The sequence below is a fragment of the Carcharodon carcharias genome, chromosome 1 (genome assembly GCF_017639515.1).
Source record: "Carcharodon carcharias isolate sCarCar2 chromosome 1, sCarCar2.pri, whole genome shotgun sequence".
In the NCBI taxonomy this organism is placed as follows: domain Eukaryota; kingdom Metazoa; phylum Chordata; class Chondrichthyes; order Lamniformes; family Lamnidae; genus Carcharodon; species Carcharodon carcharias.
This window is the reverse complement of record NC_054467.1, coordinates 172,467,075-172,494,156: the sequence shown is the minus strand read 5'-3', so window position 1 is coordinate 172,494,156 and position 27,082 is coordinate 172,467,075. Positions and strand designations below refer to the sequence as shown.

The 27,082-nt window shown below is 41.4% G+C and overlaps 1 protein-coding gene and 1 long non-coding RNA gene across 8 annotated transcripts; one reads left to right on the top strand and one right to left on the bottom strand.

Annotated features, from left to right (window-relative positions):
- Positions 1-491: 491 nt before the first annotated feature.
- smim15 (small integral membrane protein 15) lies at positions 492-12,186 on the bottom strand. Of its 7 annotated transcripts, none has more exons than XM_041193633.1 (3): positions 12,116-12,164; positions 6,745-6,841; positions 492-1,536 (listed from the first exon to the last, which is right to left on the bottom strand). In XM_041193633.1, exon 3 carries the CDS (start codon positions 1,516-1,518, stop codon positions 1,294-1,296), a length of 225 nt encoding a protein of 74 aa, XP_041049567.1. In that variant the 5' UTR covers positions 1,519-1,536; positions 6,745-6,841; positions 12,116-12,164; the 3' UTR covers positions 492-1,293. The 7 variants fall into 7 exon arrangements, 6 of the variants coding, with proteins under 6 accessions (XP_041049567.1, XP_041049583.1, XP_041049558.1 ...); XM_041193649.1 differs by having other exon boundaries at positions 12,101-12,122; XM_041193624.1 differs by lacking the exon at positions 12,116-12,164 and adding an exon at positions 10,994-12,035.
- On the top strand, positions 12,184-26,556 carry LOC121281061. Its single transcript, XR_005943804.1, has 2 exons — positions 12,184-12,325; positions 25,140-26,556. It is a non-coding gene; the product is annotated as an uncharacterized LOC121281061 (long non-coding RNA).
- The last annotated feature ends 526 nt before the right edge of the window (positions 26,557-27,082 follow it).

Here is a 27,082-nt window from a genome sequence, read left to right as displayed (position 1 = left end):
ACCTTTTCTAAGATGTTTCTTCCTCTAAGCTGCCAGACCAGCTTAGCATTTCCTGCATTTTCTAATTTTTTTTTTGAATTGAAGATGACTTCCAGCATTTGCAATACTGGCATATTTTGTATGATGAAGCAGATTTGGTGCAATCATCAGTAAATAGCTTCTAATCATTTTTAAACTTTTAAGGAAGAAAAGTAGTACAGAAATCATCAGTAAAGGAAGAAAAGTAGTACAGAAATACAAATGAAATTGATGTGCAACAATGAGCCACTGATGGGCATACTTCCATAAGCAACTTAGTCACACTCATTAGCAACACCCCAGTACCATTATCAGCAATTTCATTAACAAAGATTGAGATTTTATACAATTTTCAGAGCTTGTACAGATACCCTATTTTGCAGTGTACAATGCCCAATGATGTAGACTAATATATGAGTTATGCCATTAATGGTCAACATTCTTCTCATACCATTCGATAGAGCAAAGGACAATTTTCACAGTACAAAAGGTACCATTTAATATAATTACCATTAGGAGCATAGAGAAACTAAAGAGCACCGTCTGCTATAAACGTATTTGGCAAAAATTTTGTTTTGAGACAACAGACCACCTTGCAAAATGTTTATAACATTACATGTAACTGGTGTAACGGTACATTGTATCAAAGTATAATTCATGTTGGCTACTAGCTAACAGAAATATCTTGCCAAAGACTTTCACTTGGAAATTCAGCCTTGTCCTTCAATGGCTTTACTGTGGATCATGTTGCCAAATAAAATTGTTTTAGGTTTTTCCTTCACCTCATATCATTTTGCAACTGTGAATTAAATTCAGTCAATAACAGTTCAGGTTTTTAAGCAAAATAGAATTCGATATAAATTAGAGGTTATTTTCAAAATCAGAAACCGTAACCTTACATTGATTTCCAAACATTTTTATGAATTTATCAATATATTGATTTCAGAGCAATGGTTCAGTACACTTTCATAATCACAAGATTACAGATTTTATGAAATAGGTATACAAGGAATGAAAATGCATACTTATTTCAAATAGGAAACAGTACAGTAGAAAATTAGCTGTAAAGCATGAGTGGAAATGTTCATCCCAATATTAAAGGATATAAAAACCCAAAACTTGAAATATTAGAAGATAAATGCACACATCTAATGAAGCAGTCACTGAATTATGGTGCCATCCTTGGAAGTTATTGCCAAATATAACTGCAATTGTTAAATATGAAAAACAGGGTGCATTTTTGTTCAAGATACGGAATGTTTCCTCATTATGTGTTCAGTCCTTCTTTGGTCTTTTTGCTTTATTAATATTTTCTTGACGCTTTTGTTTCTTCTTCTGTTCTCGATCTCTGGCCTCAATCATTTTTGCCAGTTTCCATGACAGCACTGCACTTGCTAAGAACAGCGGGGTTAGTGCCAAGATAACTGTTGAAAGGAAACCATAGGGATCTTTTGCAGCCCATTCAACAATGTACTCTGCCCAGCCTCTGATGTCCAACATTCTTGCTTACACAAAGACCTGTAAAAGTAAACCAACACATTAGCATCAATACAATTATTTACTTTCTGATAGCACTCTGTCTATCACCCCTCCAATTTTCTTCTTGAAATATATCCTTCATTCACACTATCCTTACACAAGATGATGCAACAATCTACTCCATGGATATTTTTACTGTTGTTTGCATTACAGAGCAGTGTGCTGACACTACTTGCTGCCTTCACATACCACTGATGCCAGGGAAAAATCAAGTGCAAATATTAACCCAAAATAGGAATCACGGTTTCAGCTTGTGGGAGCTCCTAATACCACAATGGCTGCACCAGGAAAAACTAGCAAGGTGCACCACAATCATACATTTACTAGGAATCACACATGCATTGACAGGTGCAGTGCTAGTCAAGTGTGCATGTGCCACTATTCCTGTTGCCTAACCAATCAGCATCAGAAGTTGTGAAAATAAAATGTAGAAGCAATGCAGAGCTTCAGGAATGCACTTTAAGGCCTAGTTCTTCCAAGTAAGTTGGAGTAGGCCAGCTTTTCTTGGGGTGCAGATGCCATGTTAGAGGGGCATGTGCATGTGGAGCAGTGAGAGCAGCACAAGGTAAATACGTAATCAAGGTTGCTTATTAGATTACTGCAGCTTTGATTTGCTTTTGCAAGTATATACATAAATTTCAAAACTTCAACTTATTCTTCACTTAGCTTTTAATGTTCTATGAAAAGTCAACTCAAAGTTTTGTTTCCCCATTTTTGTCATTCCCTCACTAAAGGTGTTGATTCTTGTTGAGGTCTTATGCTATGGGTGCTGGCAATGCAGGATTTGAATCTGGGGCCTTCAGGTCTGTACTGGCATAGTAATACACTGAAAGGTGCCTTGGCTCACTAGAAAGATTATAGGTATATAACCAATCAAAAAATCTTGCATCTGTGTGTATGTCCTGTCAAGTTATAGTGACATTTATAATGTTAACTGAAACTTCAGTTAAGTGGGGATATGAGAAAAGCTGAGGTTGTTCTCCTTAGAGCAGAGAAAGTTAGGGGTAGAGTTAATTGAGGTGTTCATGAAGGGTATTGATTCGGTAAATAAAGAGAAACCGTTTCTGGTGGCAGAAGGGTCAGCAACCAGAGGACGCAGAGTCAAGGTAACTGGCAAAAGAACCAGAGGGTATCAGATTTGTAGACCCAACAAAAACCTGATCTAAATTCTGCTGGCAGACAAGGGATTGAAATATCGAAGCATAAATTCTGCTTCCAACACTGAGTCCCGAGATACGTATGAAGGTCACAAGCAATCTCAGTTTAACATTGAGATAGGCAGCTCTGTGATTAGTTGTTTATGCACTTCTGAAAATTAGTTGTAAAAGTCTTCTGTTCCAGCCAGAATTGCTGCAGAGATTTACATTTTTAGAAGGGATGATGATGAATTTAATAGTGAAGTGTGTGTGGTTTTAGGTTAGAATTTTGGTGTTTTGAGAAAATTAAAAATTAGGAATGGATTCCCTAACAGGTGTAGAACAGATTGCAGGTGCACTTGGTAACACCTCTCTTAAAAAGTGCAGAGAGTTTATGAAAACCCAGCTCTAGGAACGTTAGGTTGAGAGTGAATACAGATCACTGCGCTCCCCACAAGATGCAATGACTGCCTTTGAGATGCCTTTTGGTGTTTCAACATTTTCTTTACTATTTTCCCCCTGGTAGTTCTTGCAACACCATATTGTAGATCAGAGTAAATCAAGACAGAAAGCAAAATTCTGCAGCTACTAGAAATCTGAAATAGAAACAGAAAATGGTGGATGTACTCAGCAGGTCAGACAGCTATGGAGAGAAAGTGCGAGATAGGGCTTTTATTTCTTTCACAGGATGTGGATGTTGTTGGCAAGGCCAGCATTTATTGCCCATACCCAATTGCCCTCGAGGTGGTGATGGTGAGCCATCTTCTTGTAGTCCATGTGATGTAGGTACACCCACAGTGCTGTACAGAGCTGGGTTTGCTATTGTTGCTTCCGGTGCCTAGGCCGATGCTGGGTGATCCATCCGGTTTCATTCCTTTTTGTACTTGGTAGCAGTTTACAACTGAGTGGTTTGCTAGGCCAATTCTGAGGGCATTTAAGAGTCAACCACATTGCTGTAGGTCTGGAGTCACATGTAGGCCAGACTGGGTAATGGTGGCTGATTTCCTTCTAAAGGACATGAGCGAACCAGATGGATTTTAATGGTTTCACAGTCACTATTACCAAGACTAGTTTTTTTTTGTATTGAAAGATGACCAACTACATTGCTCACATTAAGCTGAGGCCGTGAAACAGAGGGTATGATTTCATTATTGCATTTAATGCATTGTTACAATATAATTATAAAGGTTGTATGTTTATTTACAGCAAAAATTTATCTTCATTAGAACTGTTCATTTCTCAAGCATTTATAGACAGACAGGAGCCCCCACAAAAATAGCTTTCCAGGTCCAGATGTAGCCCTTTGGCCGAAAAGTTTGTCGATCCCTATGCTAAATCATTCAAACTGAACAAATTTCTCAGTCCTCACCATTGACTCTGGACACCATGGAGTCTCATGGCAAAAAGTCAAATATGCAGAAGGAAACTTCCTGCTGGTTACCATCTACCACCTCCCCTTCAGCTGATGGATCAGTATTGAATACCAATAGGAAGAAGCACTGAGGGTGGCTAGGGCACCGAATGTACTCTGGATGGGGGACTTCAATGTCCATCACCAAGAGTGGCTTGGTAGCACCATTACTGACAGAGCTGGCTGAGTCTTAAAGAACTGGGTCTGCGGCAGGTGGTGAGGGAACCAAAAAGAGGAATAAATCTATTTGACCTCATCCTCACCAACCTACTTGTCGTAGACGCATCTGTCCATGACAGTATCGGTAGGAGTGACCTTCTGGAGATAAAATCCTGTCTTCAGATTGAGGATGCCCTCCATTGTATTGTGTGGCACTACCACCGTGCTAAATGGGACAGATTTTGAACACATCTGGCAACTCAAGACATGGCATCCATGAGGCACTGTGGGCCATTAGCAGCAGCAGAATTATTTTCAACCACAATCTGTAACCTCGGTCTGGCATATCCCACAGCCTACTATTACCGTGAGGCTGGGAGAATCAACCATGCTTTAATGAAGAGTGCAGGAGGATATGCCAGGAGTAGCACCAGTCAAACCTAAAAATGAGGTGTCAACCTGGCGAGGCCACAAAATAGCATGCAGTAGACAGAGCTAAGTGATTCCACAACCAACAGATCAGATCTAAACTCTGCAGTTCTGCCACACCCAGTCATGAATAGTAGTGGACAACTGGAGGAGGCGGCTCCAGAAATATCTCCATCCTAAATGATGGAGGAGCCCAGCACAGTGCAAAAGTCAAGACTTAGGCATTTCTAACCATCTTTACCCAAACATGTTAAGCGAATGATCCATCTTGACCTCCTCCTGGGGTCCCCAGCATCACAGATACCAGTCTTCAACCAGTTCGATTCCCTCCACCGATAGCAAGAAACACCTGAAGGCACTGAATAGTGCAAAGGCTATGGACCCTGACATCATTCTGTCGAGTGTACTGAAGACTTGAGCTCAATGACTTGCCATTCCCCTTGCCGAGCTGTTCCAGTACAGCTACAACACTGGCATCCACACGACAATGTGTAAAATTGCCCACGCATGTCCTGGCCACACAAAGCAGATGAAATCCAACCCAGCCAATTAATTGACTCTTCATCATCGGCATTTGGGGTCATTGACAGTGCTATCAAGTGGCACTTGCTCAGCAATAACCTGCTCACTGATGCTCAGTTTGGGTTCTGCCAGGAACACTCAGCTCCTGACCTCATTACAGCCTTGGTTCGAACATGGACAAAAGAGCTGAAGTCAAGAGGTGAGGTGAGAGTGAATGCCCTTGACATCAAGGCAGCATTTAACCATGTGGGACAGCCATATAAATACTATGGCTACAAGAGCAGGGCAGAGACTGAGAATTCTGTGAAGAGTAACTCACCTCCTGACTCCCCAAAACTTGCCGATCATCTACAAAGCACAAGTCAGGAGTGTTATGGAATGTTCTCCACTTGCCTGATGAGTGCAGCTCCAACAACACTCGAAGCTCAACACCATCCGCACAAAGCAGCCTGCTTGATAGCACCCCATCCGCCACCTTAAACATTCATTTCATCCACCAATGACGCACAGTGGCAATAGTGTGTACCACCTACAAGCTGAACAGTAGCAACTCATCAAGACTCCTTCGATAGCACTTTCCAAACCTGTGACCTCGAGCATCTAGAAGAAGGGCTGCAGATACATGGGAACACCACCACTTGCAAAATCACACACCACAAGCCACACACCATCCTGACTTGCCTTTCCTTCACTGTCACTGGGTCAAATTCCTGGAACTCCCTTTGTAACAGCACTGTAGGTGTACCTACACCACATGGACCGTAGCGGTTCAAGGTGGTGGCTCACCACCACCTTCTCATGTGCAATTATGGATGGGCAATAAATTCTGGCCTAGCCAATGATGCTCATATCCCATAAATAAGTAATAAAAAGAAGTTGTTAGGCTAATATTGGAGTTGATATTTCATGGACCCAACAGACATACAAGCAAATTAAGAAAATTGACACTAAACAAATTAAATGAGTGTTTATTCAACTTTCGTTCAATTATTTTGAAGAAAATCATAGAATCATACAGCACTGAAAGAGGCCATTTGGCCCTGTGCCTGCTGTTTGAAAGAGCTACCCACTTAGTCCCACCAGCCACCATGTCCTTCTCCTCTCGTCTTACAAAATTTTTACTTTGAAATAGAGAATATCCACTTCAATTACCCTTCCTTTTGCAAAAAATACCCTGTTCCTACATGTTCACATACCTATTTATAGAACTAACTTCATGGGACTTTGTTCACAAAAAGAAATGAAAGGCAAATTTTATTTTAAAAAGATGCACTGCAAGCAAGCTAATTTAATCAACATGTGAGGCAGTTTCCTTTCCTGGCCCAACTTTCCTTTTAATCCGACTTTGCACTGAGCCAACAAAACCATTCGCCGTCGGTGAAGCAGCCTTTGTCGGTTTCTCCTCCTATCATCCCCAACCCCTCTGGAGATAAGCTGCTTAGTTACTTTGAGGTGAGCTCAGATCATGCATCAGTTTCTCCTCCCATGAGGTAAGATGTTTAGTTACCATGAGGTATCCCTGAAGCGTACCTAGAGTGAAGGTCATGACAGCCCATGTCAGTTTTTCCCTCCCTTGAGGCAAGATGTTCAACAACCACGAGTTAACCCAGCTGGCATCATTTGAGAACTGACAAAACATATCACACGTGGTTAGATTCAAATCACAGGCAGCAGAGGGATTCAACCCCACATGATTTCAAAGGCAACACTGCATCTACTATAAAGCTGATTATTTTTTTATTTTGAATCTAATGCAGTGTAATAGCTGGGAAATAAATTTAAGGCAGAGAGGCCCTTTAACAATAAGGGAACATTTATTTATTAATCTTGGTACTTTTAAAATTTTCCAATATTCATCTCATTAAAAATTTTCAGGAGCCTGACCATGGATTTAACTCGCTGATAACATTGCGATGAAATTTTAAGAAAATAAAAAATTGGTGAAAGGGTAAGCCATTCACACCCCTTATGCATGCTCTGTCACTTAAGAGAATCATATCTGGTCCTTGACCTCAACTCCACTTTCCCCCCTGATCTTTATGTCCGTCAATCTTAGCCTTGAATATGCTGAGCATCCAGAGCCTTGTGGGGTAGAGAATTCCAAAGATTTGTAATCTTTAGTGAAGAAATTTCTCATGTCAAACAAAAATGACCAACTCCTTAAACTGTGACTATGCACCCCGCTGGGGGTTCTAGGCTCTCAAGCCAGGGGAACAGCTTTTCAACAGCTACCCTGTCAAGCCCTCAGAAGCTTCTAAATTTCAACAAGATCACTTCTCATTCTTCTAAACTACAGAGAGTGTATAGGTACAATGTATTCAATCTCTCTTCATAGGCCAACCCTCTCATTCCAAGAATTAATCTAATGAACCTTTGTTGCACCTCTCTTCTAAGGCAACTATATTTTTCCTTAGGTATGATCTCACCAAAGGCCCTTACAATTGCAGCATGACTTCCTTACTCTTGTACTCCAAGACCTTTGCATTATAAGCCAACATATCATTTGTCCTAATTGCTTGCCTGTCAATTTTGTGTTTCTTGTACAGGGATATAAAATCCCTCTGAATACCAACATTTAATAATTTCTCACCATTCCAAAAACATATGCTTTCTACCAAGTGAATAGCTTCATATTTCCTCACATTATATATCATCTGCCAGTTTCTTGCCCACTCACTTAACCTAATTATAACGCATTGCACACTCTTTGCATACTCCTCTCAGCTTATTTTCCCACCTAGCTTTGTACCCTCAACAAACTTAGTCGTTTCATCTAAGTCATTAACAGTTTGGAAGCAGCCGAGGTCCCAGCACTGATCCTTGCCACACTCGATCAGTAACAGCCTGAAAATGACCCCATTTATTCCATTCTCTTTTTTCTTTCCTTTAAACCACGATCCTTGTTAATTTTCTAGGAAACGATCTTGAATGCCATGAATTTGTCCTCCAAATTACTTTTGCCAATTTGATTTGTTCAGTCTTTTTGACGATTAAAGTTCACCCACGATTACTGCATTGCCTTTGTTACAGGCTCCTTTTACTTCTTGCTTAATACTTTGTCCATCAGTAAAGCTACTGTTAGAAGGAACTATAAACTACTTCTGCTACATTTGTTATTTCTTATCTCCACCGATATGGATTCAATTTCCAAGTCAAGATCCTTCTTTACTACTGTCTTGATGCCATCCTCTATTATCAGGGCCACCCCCACCAGTTTAACTTTTTTTGCCTTTTTGAAGTGTCAAGTGCTCTGGAATATTTAGTTCTCAACCTTGATCATTGAACATCTTTTAGTTCCCAACCTTGAACATCTCAGTAACAGCTATTAGATCAAACCAATTTATCTGTGCCATTAATTCCTCTATCTTACAAAAGCTTCTTACAATTTTTTCTAGATTTGCCCTTATTCACTGATGCAGTATTACCATTAAACTTTTTGTCTCTTCCTGTGCCACTCTGGTCATCTTTTCCAAAAGGTTACACTAAAACCTTGACTGTTCTATTTAGATTTATAAATTTTCTCCCACATGAACCATCTATCTCCCACAACCTATTTAGTTTAAAGCCCTATCTGTAGCCCTGGTTATATATCTCACCAGGACACTGGTCCCAGCCCAGTTTAAGTGAAGCTGTCCCAATGGAACAGCTTCCTATTTCCCAGTAATGGGCCATGTATTGAAACTCATCTGCCACAGCCACCCATTCAAGTGTCTGATCTACATGACCCTATGCCAATTTGTGCATTAGTCAGATAGAAATTCAGAGATGAAAACCTTCGAGATTCTGCTTTTTAATTTGGACCCTAGCTTCTAAAACTCTAAGCAGAACCTCCTTCTTGTTCTACCTATGCCATCGGCTCTTAAATTGAACATGACAACTGGATCCTCTCCCTCCCACTTCAAGTTCTTTTCCAGCAAATTTTAATCCCGGCACTGGGCAGGCACAGCCGTTGGAATTCTTTGTCACAGCTGCAGAGAAATGTCTGTTTTCAGACTACGATGACTCCTTTTCTCTTTCTTCAATTGAATAGTCTCCTGCTGACTTTGTCCTGAACCACAATATTTACCTTTAACGTGAACCTTTACAAGTATTGAAGACAAAAAGCTGCAGCTCCTTCCCCTTCTGCACCAAATTCTCAACTTTTACACTGCTTCCAAAGCACTCTATTCTGTGCCAATTTTCACTTTTCTTGCAACATAAAATTGTGAAGCCATGAAAATATTTTTAATGCACAGCGAGGAAACTTTGCACTCTCTCCCCATAACAGAAGTCAATAAATGAATAGTAACAAATTACTTTTAACATTCAGTTTACATTGCTAACCATGTTAAAAGAAGCATTAAGATATTTACATTGGAAAGTGTTTCCTGCATTTCCTTTCCCTTTTAATGGTTTCTGTGGTGTAATAAACATTTAAGCAATTTTACTTACTTGAGAACTGGCAGCAGTAACTTCTGGTATAAGCCATAAAACAGGTTTGGTAAAAATATAACTTATATAATTAAATCAAAGTACATATTCTGAAAAAAAAAATTCACTTTCAGTATCAGGAGCAATAATGCACAGATTACCTCAAATACTAATATACCTATTTGAGGTAAGAAAAAATCCCAATTCAAATTAGCCACCTGTACCACACAGAAATTTGTATTTTTTTTTAAACAGAGGAAAATTACTTAAGATCTTTACAGTTTAGAGTAATGAAAATTTCAAATCTTACACAGCTCTGGAGTTGGTGCACTTTTTGTAATAATTTGAAACAAAAGACGGAGTCAATTCAGCCCATATTATCTACACCAACTCTCAGAGTTACCCACTCCATCTCATTTCTCTGCCTTTTCCCACAAGATTGAAATTCTTTTTCTGAAGTTATTTATTTGTTGCCCGTTTCTGCTTCCACTATTGTTTATTCCAAGGGAGCTCAAACCTTAAAGCAATAATAATTCATTTAACCTCTCATTCCATTTTTTGGTCATTTTAAATTCACTGGTTACCCAATCATCTGGTGGAAACATTTTTTCTGCATTTACCTTCTCAAAACCTTCATAGTATTGAACACATTTTTCTGATCTGATCTTAACCTTCTAATAAAAAGAGCTGCTGTTCCTTTCTCCCTCCTCATAACTAAAGTTTCTAAAACCTATCATATTAAATTTCTCACACCCTTTGACATCCATCCTGTACTGTAGTATGAAGCACAACACTGGGTACCATGGCCCAAGGTTTTGCATTGTGTCAAAGGAACAGGGTTACTGTCCATTACTTTTATAGCTTCCTGCAGATTCTATGGGCTTTTGAGCAGCAACTTATGGCTACTAAATGATTTTTTTCAGTGCAGTGCCCTGCAGAAGATCTGGGACATGCCTGAGCAGGAAGAGCAATATCCTGTTTCTTCAACCAGATTGAAGAATCATTACTGAGACACAAGAATGTAAATCAGAAGTATAAATTAGAATACTTAATTCAATGCAAAATTGTGCACAGAAAGCAAATTGAGAGAGAAAGAAAAATGAGAGACAGAAAAGAAAAAGTAAAATAATTACATCTCCAACAATAATTAAATTCTGAAGGAATTAGACCTTGCTTGTAAAATTACACTTTCCCAGCCAAAGGGGTTAATTGGCAGCAAGTGGAGCTTATCACATATCACTTATTCATGAATACACCAGTCCAAATTATCATAACTTGACATGCTTCGTGTAGCTTAATCCCAAGCATATAGATGTTACCATTGTAGCAAAGCTTGCAGAAGAACAAGAGAAATTGGATAGTAACTTACTGATTTCCTGGTTTCACTGCATGTATGCAGACACTGAATGATGCTGTCCAATTTATAGTAACCATGAACACCCCACCATTATTTCTATTGCAAAATTAAATCTTTTTGGGGAGGGGGAATCTATATGCTCTTGAATATTCAAATGTTGAAAAACTATGATCTGTTCAGATTCTTGTGCATCTCAGGCCCTCTTTTAACTATTACAAACTAGAATGTTGCCAATTTTTCAAATTAAATATTGCAGTTTAATATGCCAGCATAGCCCTACATGGTGCTCCAGGCACAGATTGTCTCATAACTGCAATCAATTATCTTCTGAAGAATCTGCTTGGAATAGATCAGACAACACTAAATTCAATCCACCACTGAGCCCCTGAAATTTATTTCACCATGCAATTAGGTCCCAGCTGATCTGCACTTCACTCCATTTACCTGCCTTTGTTCCACAAGTCTCAATGTCCTTAGTTGACAAAAAATACCACCATATACCATTTTGAAAATTTCTACTCTCACAGCATCCAGTCTCCTGGGAAGGATTTCAGGTTTTTACAACCCTTTGAAAATGTGCTTCATTTCACTCTTGAATGGCCCAGCTCTAATTTTATTATAGTATAAATTGCCAGGCATTATATTTAAAGCCCGCATTGGGGGGTGTGGGGGGGCTATCCGAACATTAACGTTTTAGGTTTTTTCCCCACTGTGAGGTTTCAATCTAGTTTGCGTTCTGTTAATTGGAGTGTGTGCTGTGCCACTTTCTGCAGTAGCTGCTGAAACTGGGCTGGCATCTTTGCGTTTGAACCGACGGCCCCAGGAGGTTCGATCTGAAAAACTTCCACATTCTCCACAAGAAAGGTCCCTGAAACGTTAACTCTGTTTTTCTCTCTACAGTTGTTGCCAGACCTGCTGAGTACTTCCAGCGCTTTCTGTTTTAACAGAAAAAAAACCCCTTCCCTGGATCCAGCCTGAGCTCGGAGTGGCTTCTCTCCGCTGTCTCCGACTGCAGGCTGAGGCCCAGTACCCCAGGCCTCGCCGGCTGTCCGCTGAGGGGACTGAATTATAGCCAAAGCCTATCTCCCTCCCCCCCCGCCATTCCCCCCCTCCACTCACCCCTCCAGATCTCACCTGCACCAACCGGAACAGAATCCAACCCTGCCCGCCGCGCATGCGTATATTACAGACCGCACCGGAAGTACATGTGACAGAGCCGGAGGTCAGAGGTCATGTGCACAGCTGGCTGACAATAGAAAATGTCATTATAGTCAGTGTCAGAAGGAGCAGTGGAAAAATACAATGCAGAGCAATGATAGAGTGGGCAAGTGATGTTGCGCTACAGTAAGTACAATACAGCACCAGCTTGTAATATTCCACAGCAGTAAACAAAGTTCAGCATAATAGAAAGATCATTTTACAGAGCAATACAGCACAGTGCAAAAATAGTATGCAAAATAACACAGAAGTGAATAAAGTACACCATGATGCTGAAATAAAACAGCAGTTTTATACAATATAATCCGAACGAGAGTACAGATTCGCCAAGTGCAAAAATGAGCACACAGTAATAACAGTACAATGCTAAAATGAGAATGGAGAGTATGGTACAGTACAGATTAAATAGAAGTCATTCAATGTATTATCTTATGCAACATGTATTTACTGTGGTTTCAGTAAAGTACAATGGTGGCTACATGGAATTTTTAAACAGCTAACATGTATTTCAAAATCCAGCAATATAATCACATACTCTATCCTTCCAAATTATAGTTGTGATATCAAAAAAGCACTTTGAGCTTTACAACACTAAGGTGAAGCAGTGCTAATAAATTATTTCTGTGTTTTCCAAACTTTTCAGTGTTGGGAGTTTCTGCAAATATTGGCACACATACAGGAACCTCATTGTCCTAAATTGTGAAAGACACAAAAGAAAGCTGTACCAGGCCTGCACAAACTTTTAATTAGTAAACAGAAATTTATAGAATGTATTCATAAAAGAGTTGACCCTATGAATTGTGGCTTTAAAAAGTGTATTTTTTTCATATACCTCATGTAAAAGTCAACCCTAGTTTTTGATTTGTAATTATTAATCACTTACTGATAATTACCACGGTTCATCAATGTAATGACACATGCAGGAACATTTAGATTTTCCCTCTGCCAATTGTAGTGGCAATCTCTCAGCCAATCAATAAGACTAATGTGTGTCACATGATCTATTATGATGTCTTCGAGAAAGAATAGGCATATTAAGTCCATATGGGCCAGTCTGGGGAATGTTACAGCTCACATATGTTACACCTCACAACACGGGTCAGTTGTTTTATCCCTGGCCCGTTATTTATTTTGAGAATCAAGAGACGTTTACTCTGAACTTGAATCCCAAGGAGGAGGAGAGTTAGCTAACTTTATTGACAGACACAAGTAATCACTGAGGGAGGAAGGAATCAGAGAGACAACCCTCTTGTTGACCGGGTACACAAATGAAAAGGGTAAAATCAGTCAGCCGCCTAAATCACTAGAGGCAGCCTATTATAGTCAGGAGAAAATCGCTCAAATTCGAATTCACAGTCATATTGGACAAGAAAAACTTAAAAACTTAAGTTTTTTAAAAACATTTATTCAGGCCAGCATTTATTGCCCATTCCTAATTGCCCTTGAGAAGCTGTTGGTGAGCTGCAGTCCAAGGATTTTGGCCCAACAACAAATGAAGGAATGGCAATAGATGATGTGTGGCTTGGAGTGGAACTTGCATATGGTGTTCCCATGCACCTGCTGATCATGTCCTTATAGATAGTAGAGGTTGTAGGTTTGGGAGGTGCGGTTGAGGAAACAGTGGCAAGTTGATGCAGTTCATCACACAGGTGGTACACACCTCAGCCATGTTGCATCAGTGGTGGATGAGTGAATGTTTAAGGTGGTGGAGGGGGTGCCAATCAAGCTTTATCCTGAATGGTTGCTGAGTTTCTTCAGCATTATTCGAGGTGCACTCAGCCAGGCAAGTGGAAAGTATCCCATCACTCTCCTGACTTGTGCCTTATAGGTGGCGGAAAGACCTTGAATGAGTGATTCACTCACCACAGAATTCCCAGCTTCTGACCTGCTCTTGTAGCCACAATATTTACATAGAATCATGGAATCATAAAATGGTTACATCACAGAGCACAGAAGGAGGCCACTCAGCCTGTTGTGTCAATGCCGGCACTCTGTGAGGACAACTCGGCTAGTCCCTTTCACCTTTTCCCTGTAGCCCTGCAAATCTTCACTCCAGATAATTATCTAATTCTCTTTTTAAGCTACAATTGAATCTGCCTCCAATTCTTAAAATTTGCTGAATAAAACGTTTTCCCTCATGTCGCTTCTGGTTCTTTTGCCAATTGCTTTAAATCTATGCCCGCTAGTTATCTTCTGCCAATGAGAACATTTTCTTCCTTTCTACTCTGTCCAGAATCCTCATGATTTTGAACATCTCTCTCCCAAATCACCTCTCAACCTTTTCTTCTCTAAAGAGAACAATCCCAACTGTCATGAAGCTATTAAAGTATTTAATATTATTGGAAAATATTTTTCTTTTGAAATAGAGGCTTAGGCTATGGGTATGTCTTAACTGGATTAAAGCCAGCTAGTCTGGGTGCTGTGATGTGTACTAGTTTTGATATATAAGAAAGATAGCGTGCATTTGCATTTTTTGAATAGAGTATTCAAGAAGTGGGGTGAAAACTGATACCTATCTAGCAGATACCAAGCAATATGTTTATATTACAAATAAAATTGGTACTATGAAAGGGGATTTATTGTTACAGAGGTTTAGTTCAGAGGTTGGTGATACAATGAGAATTTACATTCAATGGGCTTTTCTAGGAATAAGTTCAGCAGTGTGGTGTGTTTAGAACAGAGGCAATGTAACATCAAAGCAGCTGTGAGCCTGCCACTGTCTGCACAGGAAGCAAAATGAAAAGAACCTTATTTTGAATTTGTAAGGTGAACAGGCTTTACCTGGTGTCTGGTTAAGTCTATGGGTTGCTATTGCCTTAATAGAGATTTGTTAAAAGTTGTGATAGTAGTAATTTGTAGCCACGTGTATATATATTTTGACCTGTGTAAATGAATAAAATGTTTCATTTAGTTTAATGTAAAACCTCGAGAACTGGTGGTCTGATTCCTGGATTTAGTGTCACATCGCAAACATAACACTTAAAATTATAGGTTATGACAGTTGTTTAAAGTTTCCCTCTGGGATTTTTAAATAACTCAGCTGTACCAACTGCATCAGTCATAACACCAGCTTTACCAATCTTTCCATGTAACTGAAATCTCTCATCACTGGAACCATTTTTGTAAATCTTCTCTGCACTCTCTCTAAAGCCTTCACATCCTTCCTAAAGGGTGGTGCCCAGAATTGGATCTAAGGCTCCAGCTGAGGCTGAAACCAGTGCTGTATAATGGTTCACTATAACTTCCTTGCTTTTGTATTCTTTGCCTCTATTTATAAAACCCATGAGCCTGTATGCCTTGTTAACCACTTTCTCAGCCTGTCTTGCCATTTTTAATGTTTTGTATACATATACCCCAGGTCTCTCTGCTCCTGCACCTCTTAAGAAATGTATACTTACCAAAATGTCACATCACATTTCTCTGCATTAAATTTCATCTCTCCCATGTCTGCCCATTCTACCAACCTGTCAATGTCCTTTTGAAGTTTGGTACTATTCTCCTCACAGTTCACAGGACTTCCATGATTTGTGTCATCTGCAATTTTGAAACTGTGTCCTGCACAACCCTGTCTAGGTCATTAATATAGATAAAGAGAAGCAGCAGTCCTAGTCCCTGGGGAACTCCACAACACACCTTGAAATGGCTAGTCCAGTTAAGTTTTGCTGTCTAAGATGCATCCTCAGCATCTCTTGGTAGGACAAGGTCACCTGGGATGGTGGTCATCTCCAGAGGTTTTGGAACATAATAGTTGCATTGGGATACACTCATTGCTAAGCCAATGACATCTGTGCTTGCTTGGCCATGTCCATCAGATGGATGACAGCTATCCCAAAGACCTTCTGTAGGGTGAACTGGCCACTCGGTCATTACGTCCTGGGCATTCATACCTCCACTGCAAGGACACCTGCAAGTGAGATGTAAAGATAGTGGGCATTGTCACTGTCTGCTGGGAGATGGTCATTGATGACCATGACCTCTAGTTGCTGACTGCTTGGAGGGCATTGGAAGAGGCAAAAAGAAATGAAAAGCTCTGCTGGCCAAGAAAAGGGTCTAGAGAAAACAAAGGCCAGCAAATCATATGCTTTCTCAGCGCACTGTCTTCCCCTGCAGACAATGCAGCAGAGACTACCATGCCAAAGTGGGGCTCCTGAGCCACACCTGGCAAAGCATGATGCAGAATTGACCACCAGGAAACAAACCATCATCTTAAGAGTTGGAAGGCTGCCACCAGTTAAGTTTCTGGTCAATGGCACCCCCAAGGTGTTGATGATGGTGAATTCAGCAATGATGATGCTGTTGAATATCAAGGAGAAATAAAAAAAAACTGCGGATGCTGGAAATCCAAAACAAAAACAATTACCTGGAAAAACTCAGCAGGTCTGGCAGCATCGTCGGAGAAGAAAGGAGTTGACGTTTTGAATCCTCATGACCCTTCCACAGAACTGAGCGAATATAAGGAGAGGGGTGAAATATAAGCTGGTTTAAGGTGGGGGGAGAGTGAAGAGAAGTTGGGGGGCAGGTGTGGTGTGGTTGTAGGGACAAGCAAGCAGTGATAGGAGCAGATAATCAAAAGATGTCACAGACAAAAGAACAAAAGAACACAGAGGTGTTGAAGGCAGTGATATTATCTAAACGAATGTGCTAATTAAGAATGGATGGTAGGGCACTCAAGGTACAGCTCTAGTGGGGTTGGGGTGGAAAGACTAGCAGGGCATAAAAGATTTAAAAATAATGGAAATAGGTGGGAAAAGAGAAATCTATATAAATTATTGTAAAAAAACAAAAGGAAGGGGGAAGAAACAGAAAGGGGGTGGGGATGGAGGAGGGAATTCAAGATCTAAAATTGTTGAATTCAATATTCAGTCCGGAAGGCTGTAAAGCGCCAGTCGGAAGATGAGGTGCTGTTCTTCCAGTTGCCTTTCTGTTTCTTCCCCTTTCCTTTTGTTTTTTTCCAATAATTTATAGATTTCTCTTTTCTCACCTATTTCCATTATTTTTAAATCTTTTATGCCCTGCTAGTCTTTCCACCCCACCCCCACTAGAGCTGTACCTTGAGTGCCCTACCACCCATTCTTAATCAGCACATTCGTTTAGATAATATCACTACCTTCAACACCTCTGTGTTCTTTTGTTCTTTTGTCTGTGACATCTTTTGATTATCTGCTCCTATCATTGCTTGCTTGTCCCTGCAACCACCGCACCCCCCCCAACTTCTCTCCACCTCTGCCCCCCCCACCTTAAACCAGCTTATATTTCACCCCTCTCCTTATATTTGCTCAGTTCTGTGGAAGGGTCACGAGGACTCGAAACGTCAACTCCTTTCTTCTCCGCCGATGCTGCCAGACCTGCTGAGTTTTTCCAGGTAATTCTGTATTTATCAAGGAGAGATAGTTAGATTCTCCCTCGTTGGAGATGATCATTGCCTGGCAGTTGTGTGGTGTGAATATTGCTTGTTACTTATCAACCCAAGCCTGAATGTTATCCAGGTCTTGCTGCATATGGACATGGACTGCTTCAGTCTCTGAGGAGTCATGAATGGAATGATCATTGTGTGATCATCAGCAGACATCCCCACTTCTGACCTTATGATGGAGGGAAGGTCATTATTGGAGCAGCTGAACATGGTTGGGCATAGAACATGACCTTGAGGAGCTCCCGCAGCGATATGCTGGTGCTGAGATGATTGGCCTCCAACATCTACAACCATCTTCGTTTGTGTTAGGTATCATCTGACTCCAATCAGTGGGGAGTTTTCTCCCAGTTCCTATTGACTTAGGGCTACTTGATGCCACACTCGGTCAAATGCAGCATGTTTGTCTAAGGCAGTCACTCTTGTCTCCTCCCAGGAGTTCTTTTTGCCATGTTTGGACCAAGGCTTTAATGAGATCTGGAGCTAACTGGTCATGGCAGACGCTAAACTTAGCCACAATGAGATTATTGGTGGATTAGTGCCACTAGGTAGCACTGTCGATAATGCCTTCCATCACTTTGCTGATTATTGAAAGTAGATTGATGGGTCACTAATTGGCCAGCTTGGATGTCCTGCCTTTTGTGGGCAGGATATATTTGGGAAATTTTGCACATTGTCAGATATATGCCGATGTTGTAGCTTGGTTCAGGGCATGTTTAGTTCTGAAGCACAAGTCTTCAGTAATACAGCTGGAAGATTGTTGGGGCCCATAACCTTTACTTTATCCTGTGAACTAACCTGTTTCTTGATATCACATAGGGTGAATCAAATTGGCCAAAGACAGACTTCCATGAAAGTGGACACTTCAGTAGGAAGCCCTGATCATCTACTCAGCACTTCTGGCTGATGATGGTTGCAAATGCTTCAGCCTTGTCTTTTGTACTAGCACATCAATCTCAGCCATCATTGTGGATGAGAATGTTAACGAGCCTCCTCCTTCAATTAATTAGTTAATTGCCCATCACCATTTAGGACTGGGGTGGAATTTTTTGCTGGTGGTCCCACCAAAGTCAATGGAATTTTGAACAGCTTGCCGCATTTTACAGCCTCGCTGCCACCACAATGGGGCCATAAAATTCCGCCCTGGATGTGATAGGACTGCAGAGCTTTGATCTGATCTGTTGGTTGTGGGATTGTTTAGCTTTGTCTATAGCATGCTGCTCCATTGTTTGGCATGCCTGTAGTTCTAGCTTCATTGGGTTGACACCTTATTTTTAGTATGCCTGGTACTGCTCCTGGAATGCACTTCAGCACCCCTTGTTGAACCAGGCTTTGTCACCTGACTTGTTGATAATTGTTGAGTGAGGGATTTGCCAGATCATGAAATTACAAATTACAGATTGTGGTGGAATACTGTTCTGCTTTTGCTGATGGCCCACAGCATCTTAGTTTTGAGCTACTAGATCTGTCCTGATTCTATCCATTTGGCATGGTGATAGTGCCACAAAACATGATGGCGATTGACCTCAGTATGAAGACAGGACTTAGTCTTCACAAGGACGGTATGGTGGTTACCCCTACCAATGCCATGAATAGATACATCTGTGGCAGGGAGGACAAGTAGGTCTTTCCTTTGTGGTCGTTCTCTGACTACCTGTCACAATTGTGGGCTGGCAGTTATGTTCTTCAGGACTCACCAGTTTGGTAGTGCTGCCACTGAGCCACTCTTGGTGATGGATATTGAATATTCCCACCCTGAGTATATTCTGTGCTCTTATAGCTGTTAGTGCTTCTTCCAAGTGATATTCAACATGATAGAGTATTGTTTTGTCAGCTGACGTACACACTCCTGTATTTGAGAGGCTCAGACGACCTACAGGAGTAACTAGCAATTCTGTACATGAAAGAATGTCAAAGGCAGATCCAAAACTTGTAATCCTTGCAGTCTGAGATATCATGATGTCACATATAAGGCATTTGCTCATTCTATTTTAGCCAGATGGTCATAATTAACAGGTTCCAGCCTGAGCCATTCCTGTCAAAGCAGAAGAACAAAAGACTGATTGAAAATCCCATCCCTTATAGTCTCACCATTCCCTGGGCTGCATTTTATGGCCTCCCCCCACCACCACCCCGACCAACCCTGGGGTGGGTTGGCGATAGAGTGGGGGAGGGGGGGGGGTCTGTAAAATTGAACGACATGCCAGTGGCAGCTTTACTTTCAGCTACTAAGGCTCTAAGCTCTGTCCTTATAGCACTGTGGGTGTATCTACACGACATGGACTGCAGCGGTTGAAGAAAGTGGCTCACAACCGCCTTCTCAAGGGTAATTAGGGAGGGACAGTAAATGCTGGCCTAGCCAGTGATGCCCACATCCCGTGAAAGAATTTTTAAAAATTCTCTCGCTAAACCTCACTGCCTTTCTACCTTTCTTGCCCTTTAAGAAACTCCTTAAAACCTATCTGTTCGTGGATGACGTGAAAATTGATGGGGTGGTAAACAGTGAGGAGGATAGCCTTAGATTACAGGAGGATATAGATGGGCTGGTCAGATGGGCTGCTCAGTGGCAAATGGAATTTAATCTGGATATGTATGAGGTGTTGCACTTGGGCAGGACAAACAAGGCACGGGAATACACGATGAATGGTAGGACCCTGGGAAGTACCGAGGATCAGAGGGACCTTGGTGTGCATGTCCACCAGTCCCTTAAGGTAGCAGGACAGGTAAATAAGGTGGTTAAGAAGGCATACGGGATACTTGCCTTTATTAGCCAAGGCATAGAAAAAAGAGCAGGGAGATTATGCTGGAACTGTATAAAACACTGGTTTGGCCACAGCTAGAGTATTACATGCATTTCTGAAATCATCATTATAGGAAGGATGTGATTGTATTAGAGAGGGTGCAGAGGAGATTTACCAGGATATTGTCTGGGCTGGAGAGTTTTAGTTATGAGGAGAGATTGGATAGATTGGGGTTATTTTCCTTGGAGCAGAGGAGATTGAGGGGGGACATGATTGAGGTGTATAATATTATGAGGGGCACAGATAGGGTCGACAGGAAGGAACTTTTCCCCTTGGTGGAGTGATCAATAACCAGGGGGCATAGATTTAAGGTAAGGGGCAGGAGGTTTAGAGGGGATGTGAGGAAGAATTTTTTCACCCAGAAGGTGATGAGAATCTGGAACTCACTGCCTGAAAGGGTGGTAGAGGCAGAAACCCTCATAACATTTAAGAAATATTTGGATGTGTACTTGCGATGCCATGACATACAAGGCTATGGGCCTAGTGCTGGAAAATGGGATTAGAATGCCTAGGTACTTGTTTGACCAGTGCAGACTTGATGGGCCGAAGCGCCTTTTCCTGTGCTGTAGAACTCTATCTCTTTAACCAAGTTTTTGGCCACCTGTTTTAATATTTCCTTATGTTGCACCTTTGAAGTGTGTTCCGCCATTTTACTATGTCAAAGACGCTATATAAATACAAGTTGTTGTTGATGTGCTCGAACAAAACAGCCTAACAATACATTAGGAGAGTACTGATATCAGAAAAGTCCCCTTACCACGATTTAAGCACCAGGAGGAAATGAGAATCAAAGTAAGTAATTTAAAATGATTTTTTTGTAAATTTAGTTAATTATAATGATTCAATTATAGTTCTAACAATTATAGTGACGCAACTGAAAGTTTTTGTGTATTGAATTGGTCATCTTAATGGGCCACTTGTGGTCATGTCCCTTAAGTGGAACTTCTCTATGATGTTTTGAGGGGTTTAAGATCAAATACTGCTCTTTTAAATCTGTTAGGTGAGCTAAAAAATAAAATTCTGAAGGTTTTTGGAAGAGTTAGAAAGTTGTCAAGAACTTAAATTTCAAAGTTCATCTTTATAAACTGAGATATAGAAGGTTGGAAGATAAAGGGTCAGTTTAGTATTTAGCCCAAACAGAAGGAACGTTTTCTCCAGTTAAGCTTAGGAACATCAAAGATATTATGTCCTGCACCAGGTCCGGTGTACCTATCACTTCTGTTTTTGCAGACGTATTGGTCCCGCAAGCTTTAAATCATAATTTTCATCCTGTGTTTAAATCATTTAATGGCTTTGGTCCTCAGTATCTCTCTAACCTCCTCCAGTTATACAATCCCCTCTGTTCTGGCCAATTGTGCAGCCCATCTTCCTTCATCCTATCATTGGCAACCATGCCTTCAACCATCTGGGCACTGGAAAGTTTTTTCTAAATCTCTCCACTTCTCCACCTTCTCCTCCCCTTTTAACACCCTCCTTAAGACCAAGCTTCTGACTACCCTTCCTACTATCTTATTCCATGTCTCAGTGCCCTTTTTAAAAATCTAATTAGGCCTTTCTATATTAAAAGTACTTTATAAATGCAAGTTGTTGTTGTTGTTGAATATGGGTTGATTTGTGTTTACGCTAGAGATGCCAAAGGGGTCCTTAAAGATGAGGAAGCGTCCAATTTGCATGGGGCATGGGCACTTAATATTCCTGGCTACAGTGTATTCAGGAAATATAGGGAAGGAAAAAAGGAGTGTTGATCAAAGATACAGATACAACATTAGAAAGGGTTGAAATACTTGAGAGTTCAAAGACAATACCTATTTGGTTAGAATTAAAGAACAATAGAGGAGATATTAAGCTACTGCCAGTGAGAAGGAGATAGAGGAGCAAATTTGGAGGCAAACTGCAGCAAGTTGCAAGAATGTTAGGGTACTGTTGTGTGGGAATTTCAATTACCTTAACATAGACTGCGAAAATAAAAGTGTAAAGGGAAAAGAGGGGGAAAAAATTCCTGAAATGCATAGAAGAGAGCTTTCTTATTCAACATAATAGAACCATAGAACCACAGAAAAGTTACAGCACAGAAGGAGGCCATTCAGCCTATCTTGTCCATGCCTACCTGAGGACACCCAGGTGCCCGTTCTAATCCCACCTTCCTGCACCCGGCCCATAGCCCTGCAGCTTACATCACTTGAGGTGCAGATCCAGATACTTTTTAAAAGAGTTAAAGTTTCTGTCTCTACCACCAACTTGGGCAGTGAATTCCAGACACCCACTACCCTCTGTGTAAAAAAGTTCTTCCTCATGTCCCCCCTACACCTTCTGCCACTTATCTTGAATCTATGTCCCCTGAATTATCCTCCAAGGGAAACAATTTTATCCTGTTCACTCTATCTATTCCCCCCATAATTTTGTACACTTCAATCAAGTCACCTCTCAGCCTTCTTTGTTCTAAGGAAAATAACCCCAACCTATCCAATCTCTCCTTGTAGTTACACTTTTCTAACTCTGGCAACATTCTTGTAAATCTCCTCTGCACTCTCTCCAGAGCTGTTACGTCCTTCCTGTAATGTGGTGACCAGAACTGCACACAATACTCCAGTTGTGGCCTCACCAGTGTTTTATACAATTCCAACATTATATCCTTACTTTTATATTCTATACCTCTGCCGATGAAAGAGAGCATTCCATATGTCTTCTTTACAACCTTGTCTACTTGAACTGCTGCCTTCAGGGACCTGTGTACTTGTACGCCAAGATCTCTCACTTCATCTACCCTACTTAGTATATTATAATGGGCTAATATCAGTGAGTTGAAAGGGGATCCAAGCTGGATTGGAATCAATGACTGGCAGGTGAAATAGTAAATGAGCAATGGGAGGCCTTCAGAGGAGCTAGTTTGGGGATAGACTAAGACCCAAAGACATAGGAGCAGAAGTAGGCCATTCGGCCCATCAAGTCTACTCCCTCATTCAATGAGATCATGGCTGATCTGATGATCCTCAACTCCACTTTCCTGCCTGTTCATCATAACCCTTGATTCCCTTACTGATTAAAAACCTGTCTATCTCAGCCTTGAATATACGTAATGACCCAGCCTCTACAGCCATCTATGGTAAAGAATTCCACAGATTCGCTACCCTCTGAGAGAAGAAGTTCCTCCTCATCTCTGGACCTAGACTCTCCCACAATGGGAAACAAACTTTCAGCACCTACCTTGTCAAGCCCCCTAAGAATCTTATATGTTTCAAAAAGGTCGCCTCTCATTCTTCTAAATGCTAATGAGTACAGGCCCAACCTACTCAACCTCTCCTCATAAGAAAATCCCTCCATACCCATGATCAACCTCGTGAATCTTCTCTGGACTGCCTCCAATTTCAGCTTATCTATCCTTAGATAAGAGGACCAAAACTGTTCACAATAATCTAGGTGTGGTCTAACTAGTGCATTGTATAGTTTTAGCAAGACTTCCCTATTTTTACAATCCATTCCATTTGAAATAAAGGCCACATTCCATTTGCCTTCCCTATTGCTTGCTGAACTTGTATGCTAGCTTTTTGGGATTCATGCACAAAGACCCTAAATCCCTCTGTGCAGCAGCTTTCTGCAGTCCCGTTAAATAATATTCAGCTCCTCTATTCTTCCTGCCAAAGTGCATAACCTCCATTTTTCCACATTATGGTCCGTCTGCCATTCACTTAACCTGTGTATATCCCTCTGTAGACTCTTTGTGTCATCCTCACCACTTGCCTTACCACCTATTTTCGTGTCATCTGCAAACTTGGCAAGAGTACATTCACTTCCCTCATCCAAGTCATTAATGTATAATGTAAATAATTGAGGCCCCATCACTGACCCATGTGGCACTCCACTAGTTACAGGTTGCCATTCTGAAAATGCCCCCCCTCATCCTAATTCTCTAGACAGATTCCCATGTGGGGAAGAGAAAGCTTGAATTCCCTAGATGACTGAAGATTTAGGGATAGAAATTGAGTTACCCCAATTTTGGGGTGGCGTTTGCAATTCATGATTCATACACGTCCATCCAGATTGAGAAGGGCAGCATCCAAATTTGGTCATCCACCTCATCTGAATGATTGTTGCATAGGGTCGAGTGGGACCCCCTTTGCTGACTTCTTAATGCTGCCAGATGCCTCTGCGCTCATCAGGAGAGCACAATAACATTGTTCTCAAGCGATATGGTGCAGTCAGGCTGCTCTTCTTAAAGACAGGCCGTCCCCTTTAAAGGGAAGCTTCACTGAATAACATTGCTACAATTTAAATTATTTAAGTGAACAGCAGGGCAAAGAGAGTTTCAAGGTGAAAAATAAGAGGGTGAGAGAGTTAGTGTTCAAGGTGGGCAGGAGGAAAGATGCAATGATTTTGAGGAGGGCTAGGAGGCCCTTAAGGACCACCCTTAGAAGGGAGTGGGAACTGGTGGCCAGGGCGGTCAACCTTTGGAGTCTGAAACCGAGGACCAGACATCTCTTACCCGTTGTTCAATGCACTCCAGTCCCATCACTCAGCCAGCAGCACTCCCTGACACTCAAGACTCATGCCTAACATCCAGGTATTCCACTTCACCCTCACACACTTCTCAATGCTGCCAGCCTAACTCTCAATGCTGCTAGCCTAACACCCAGCTCTTGTTGCCTTCATATTTCCCCATCTTTGCAGCCATGGCATGTACATCACCCAAACACAGAGCAACACAACTGATATTCTTCACTCTCTCTTGCAGGGCAAGGTGGCACTCAATAGAAGGGATAACTGGCTGGAGACAATGATGTCTGTACAGAGGAGGCTCTCTGTATCTGCAGTGGAGCCCAAGGCATCTGACATCGCTGAGAACATTGAGAATGGTTTTATGCTCCTGCTTTATGGATCAAGTCAACTCCCAGAACACCCTCATCTTGCTATCTGGCATGAGGAGCAAGCTGCTGTTGGTGTCATCATAGATCTCTTGTTCTCCATCCACCTTCCCTCACACCAACCTTCCCTTCTGACTTCCTACTTTTAGTTAGCCAAGAATTGCTGGCCAGTCACAGCAGCCCATGGACAAAGAGAGAGAACCACTGCACAGCACTGATGAAGAGGCCCCATCACTGGAATTGACTCTCAACCACCAGCTCGGGTATTAGCACTGTATAATCCCTTGGAGGCTATTATAGAGTTGGGATCAGCATGTCATGAGTAATCTGGGCATGAATAGACTGCAGCCACACCAGGGGTAAAGATTAGTTCATTTGCCAGCTCATCGGAGGGCCAGGTCACAGATGAATTATGCTGTAGAAGACTCAAATACGGACCCTAATGGAGCGGCACACAGGAGAGCACTAATGGATATACACAATGAGAGGAGCCTCCTGTCATTGTCAAGGGGCTTGACAGTCCAGCTCTGACCTGGTGGAGGGTATGGTGCAGTATGCAGTATGGTGCCTCTCCATGGCTTCTGCTCCACCTCCATGTCCTGCTGCAGACCCTGAGGAACAGCTGCTGCTAGCCCCATACCTGCATACTGGTTGTAGCCTTTGTGTGGACAGTTGTGTTTCCAGGGGTGAGAAACTTCAGCTATGAAGATAGTTTGGAGAGGTTGGGACTGTTCTCCTTGGAGAGAAGAAGGCTGAGAGGAGATTTGATAGAGATGTTCAAAATCATGAGGGGGCTGGACAGAATAGATAGGGAGAAGCTGTTCTCACTCATAAAAGGATCAAGAACAAGAGGACACAGTTTTAAAGTTATTTGCAAAAGAAGCAAGTGTGATGTGAGAAAAAACTTTTCCACACAACGAGTGGTTTGGGTCTGAAATGCACTGCCTGGAAGTGTGGTGGAGGCAGGTTCATTCGAGGCATTCAAGAGGACATTAGATGATTATTTGAATAGAAACAATGTACAGGGGTACAAGGAAAAGGAAAGGCAATGGCACTAAGTAATAATGTTCATTTGGAGAGTAGATGCAGACACGATGGGCCAAATGGCCTCCTTCTTTGCCATTAAGATTCTGTGATTCTATGAGGTCATCTATTCTTCTGCACCCACTTACCCCACCGAGAGGATACAGCAATACTCCCTAGCCAATCCAGGAACTCATCATAACATCTCCAAAGACACTCCAAAGCATTTCCAGACACTGCAATAAAAAAGGTTCTTAAAAATCATCTCATCTGTAATTTGGTGCCTGATCCTTTAAATAATGCTAGACTGGGTCCCGTATTGTAGCAGAACATTTGTTGTTTGTGTAGTGACCTTCAAATTCATTGGCAGGATTAACATCGCCCAAATTAGGGAACCTAGTGTCACAGCTGACTGGGCTGTGTGAAGTTAAGATAACATTGATTCAACACATTCCGGTGCATGCTAGGTGACCCCTGTGCATGCCCTTCTCTCAGAATGGCACCTAGTTCACGGAAAAAGCAACTGGAGATGCACAGCACCTCACAAAATCACCATTTACATCCTCCATAAATTATGAAATGGCAACAGGAAAAGGAGATACAATAAATGTCAGGTTCATAATTATGTAGAGAACCAAGCTGAATACGAAAAGTACAGGGGAGAACTGAAAAAAGAAATAAGAGGGTCAAAGGGAGTGTATGTAAACATGGATATAAAAATATAAATAGTAAAAGGGCAGTCAAGGGAAGGGTAAGACTGATTAGGAACTGGAAAGGAGATTTTCTTGAG

Bases quoted from the DNA above. Each gene is read 5' to 3' on its own strand.
- smim15 (XM_041193633.1), bottom strand. From the start codon at position 1,518: ATGTTGGACATCAGAGGCTGGGCAGAGTACATTGTTGAATGGGCTGCA.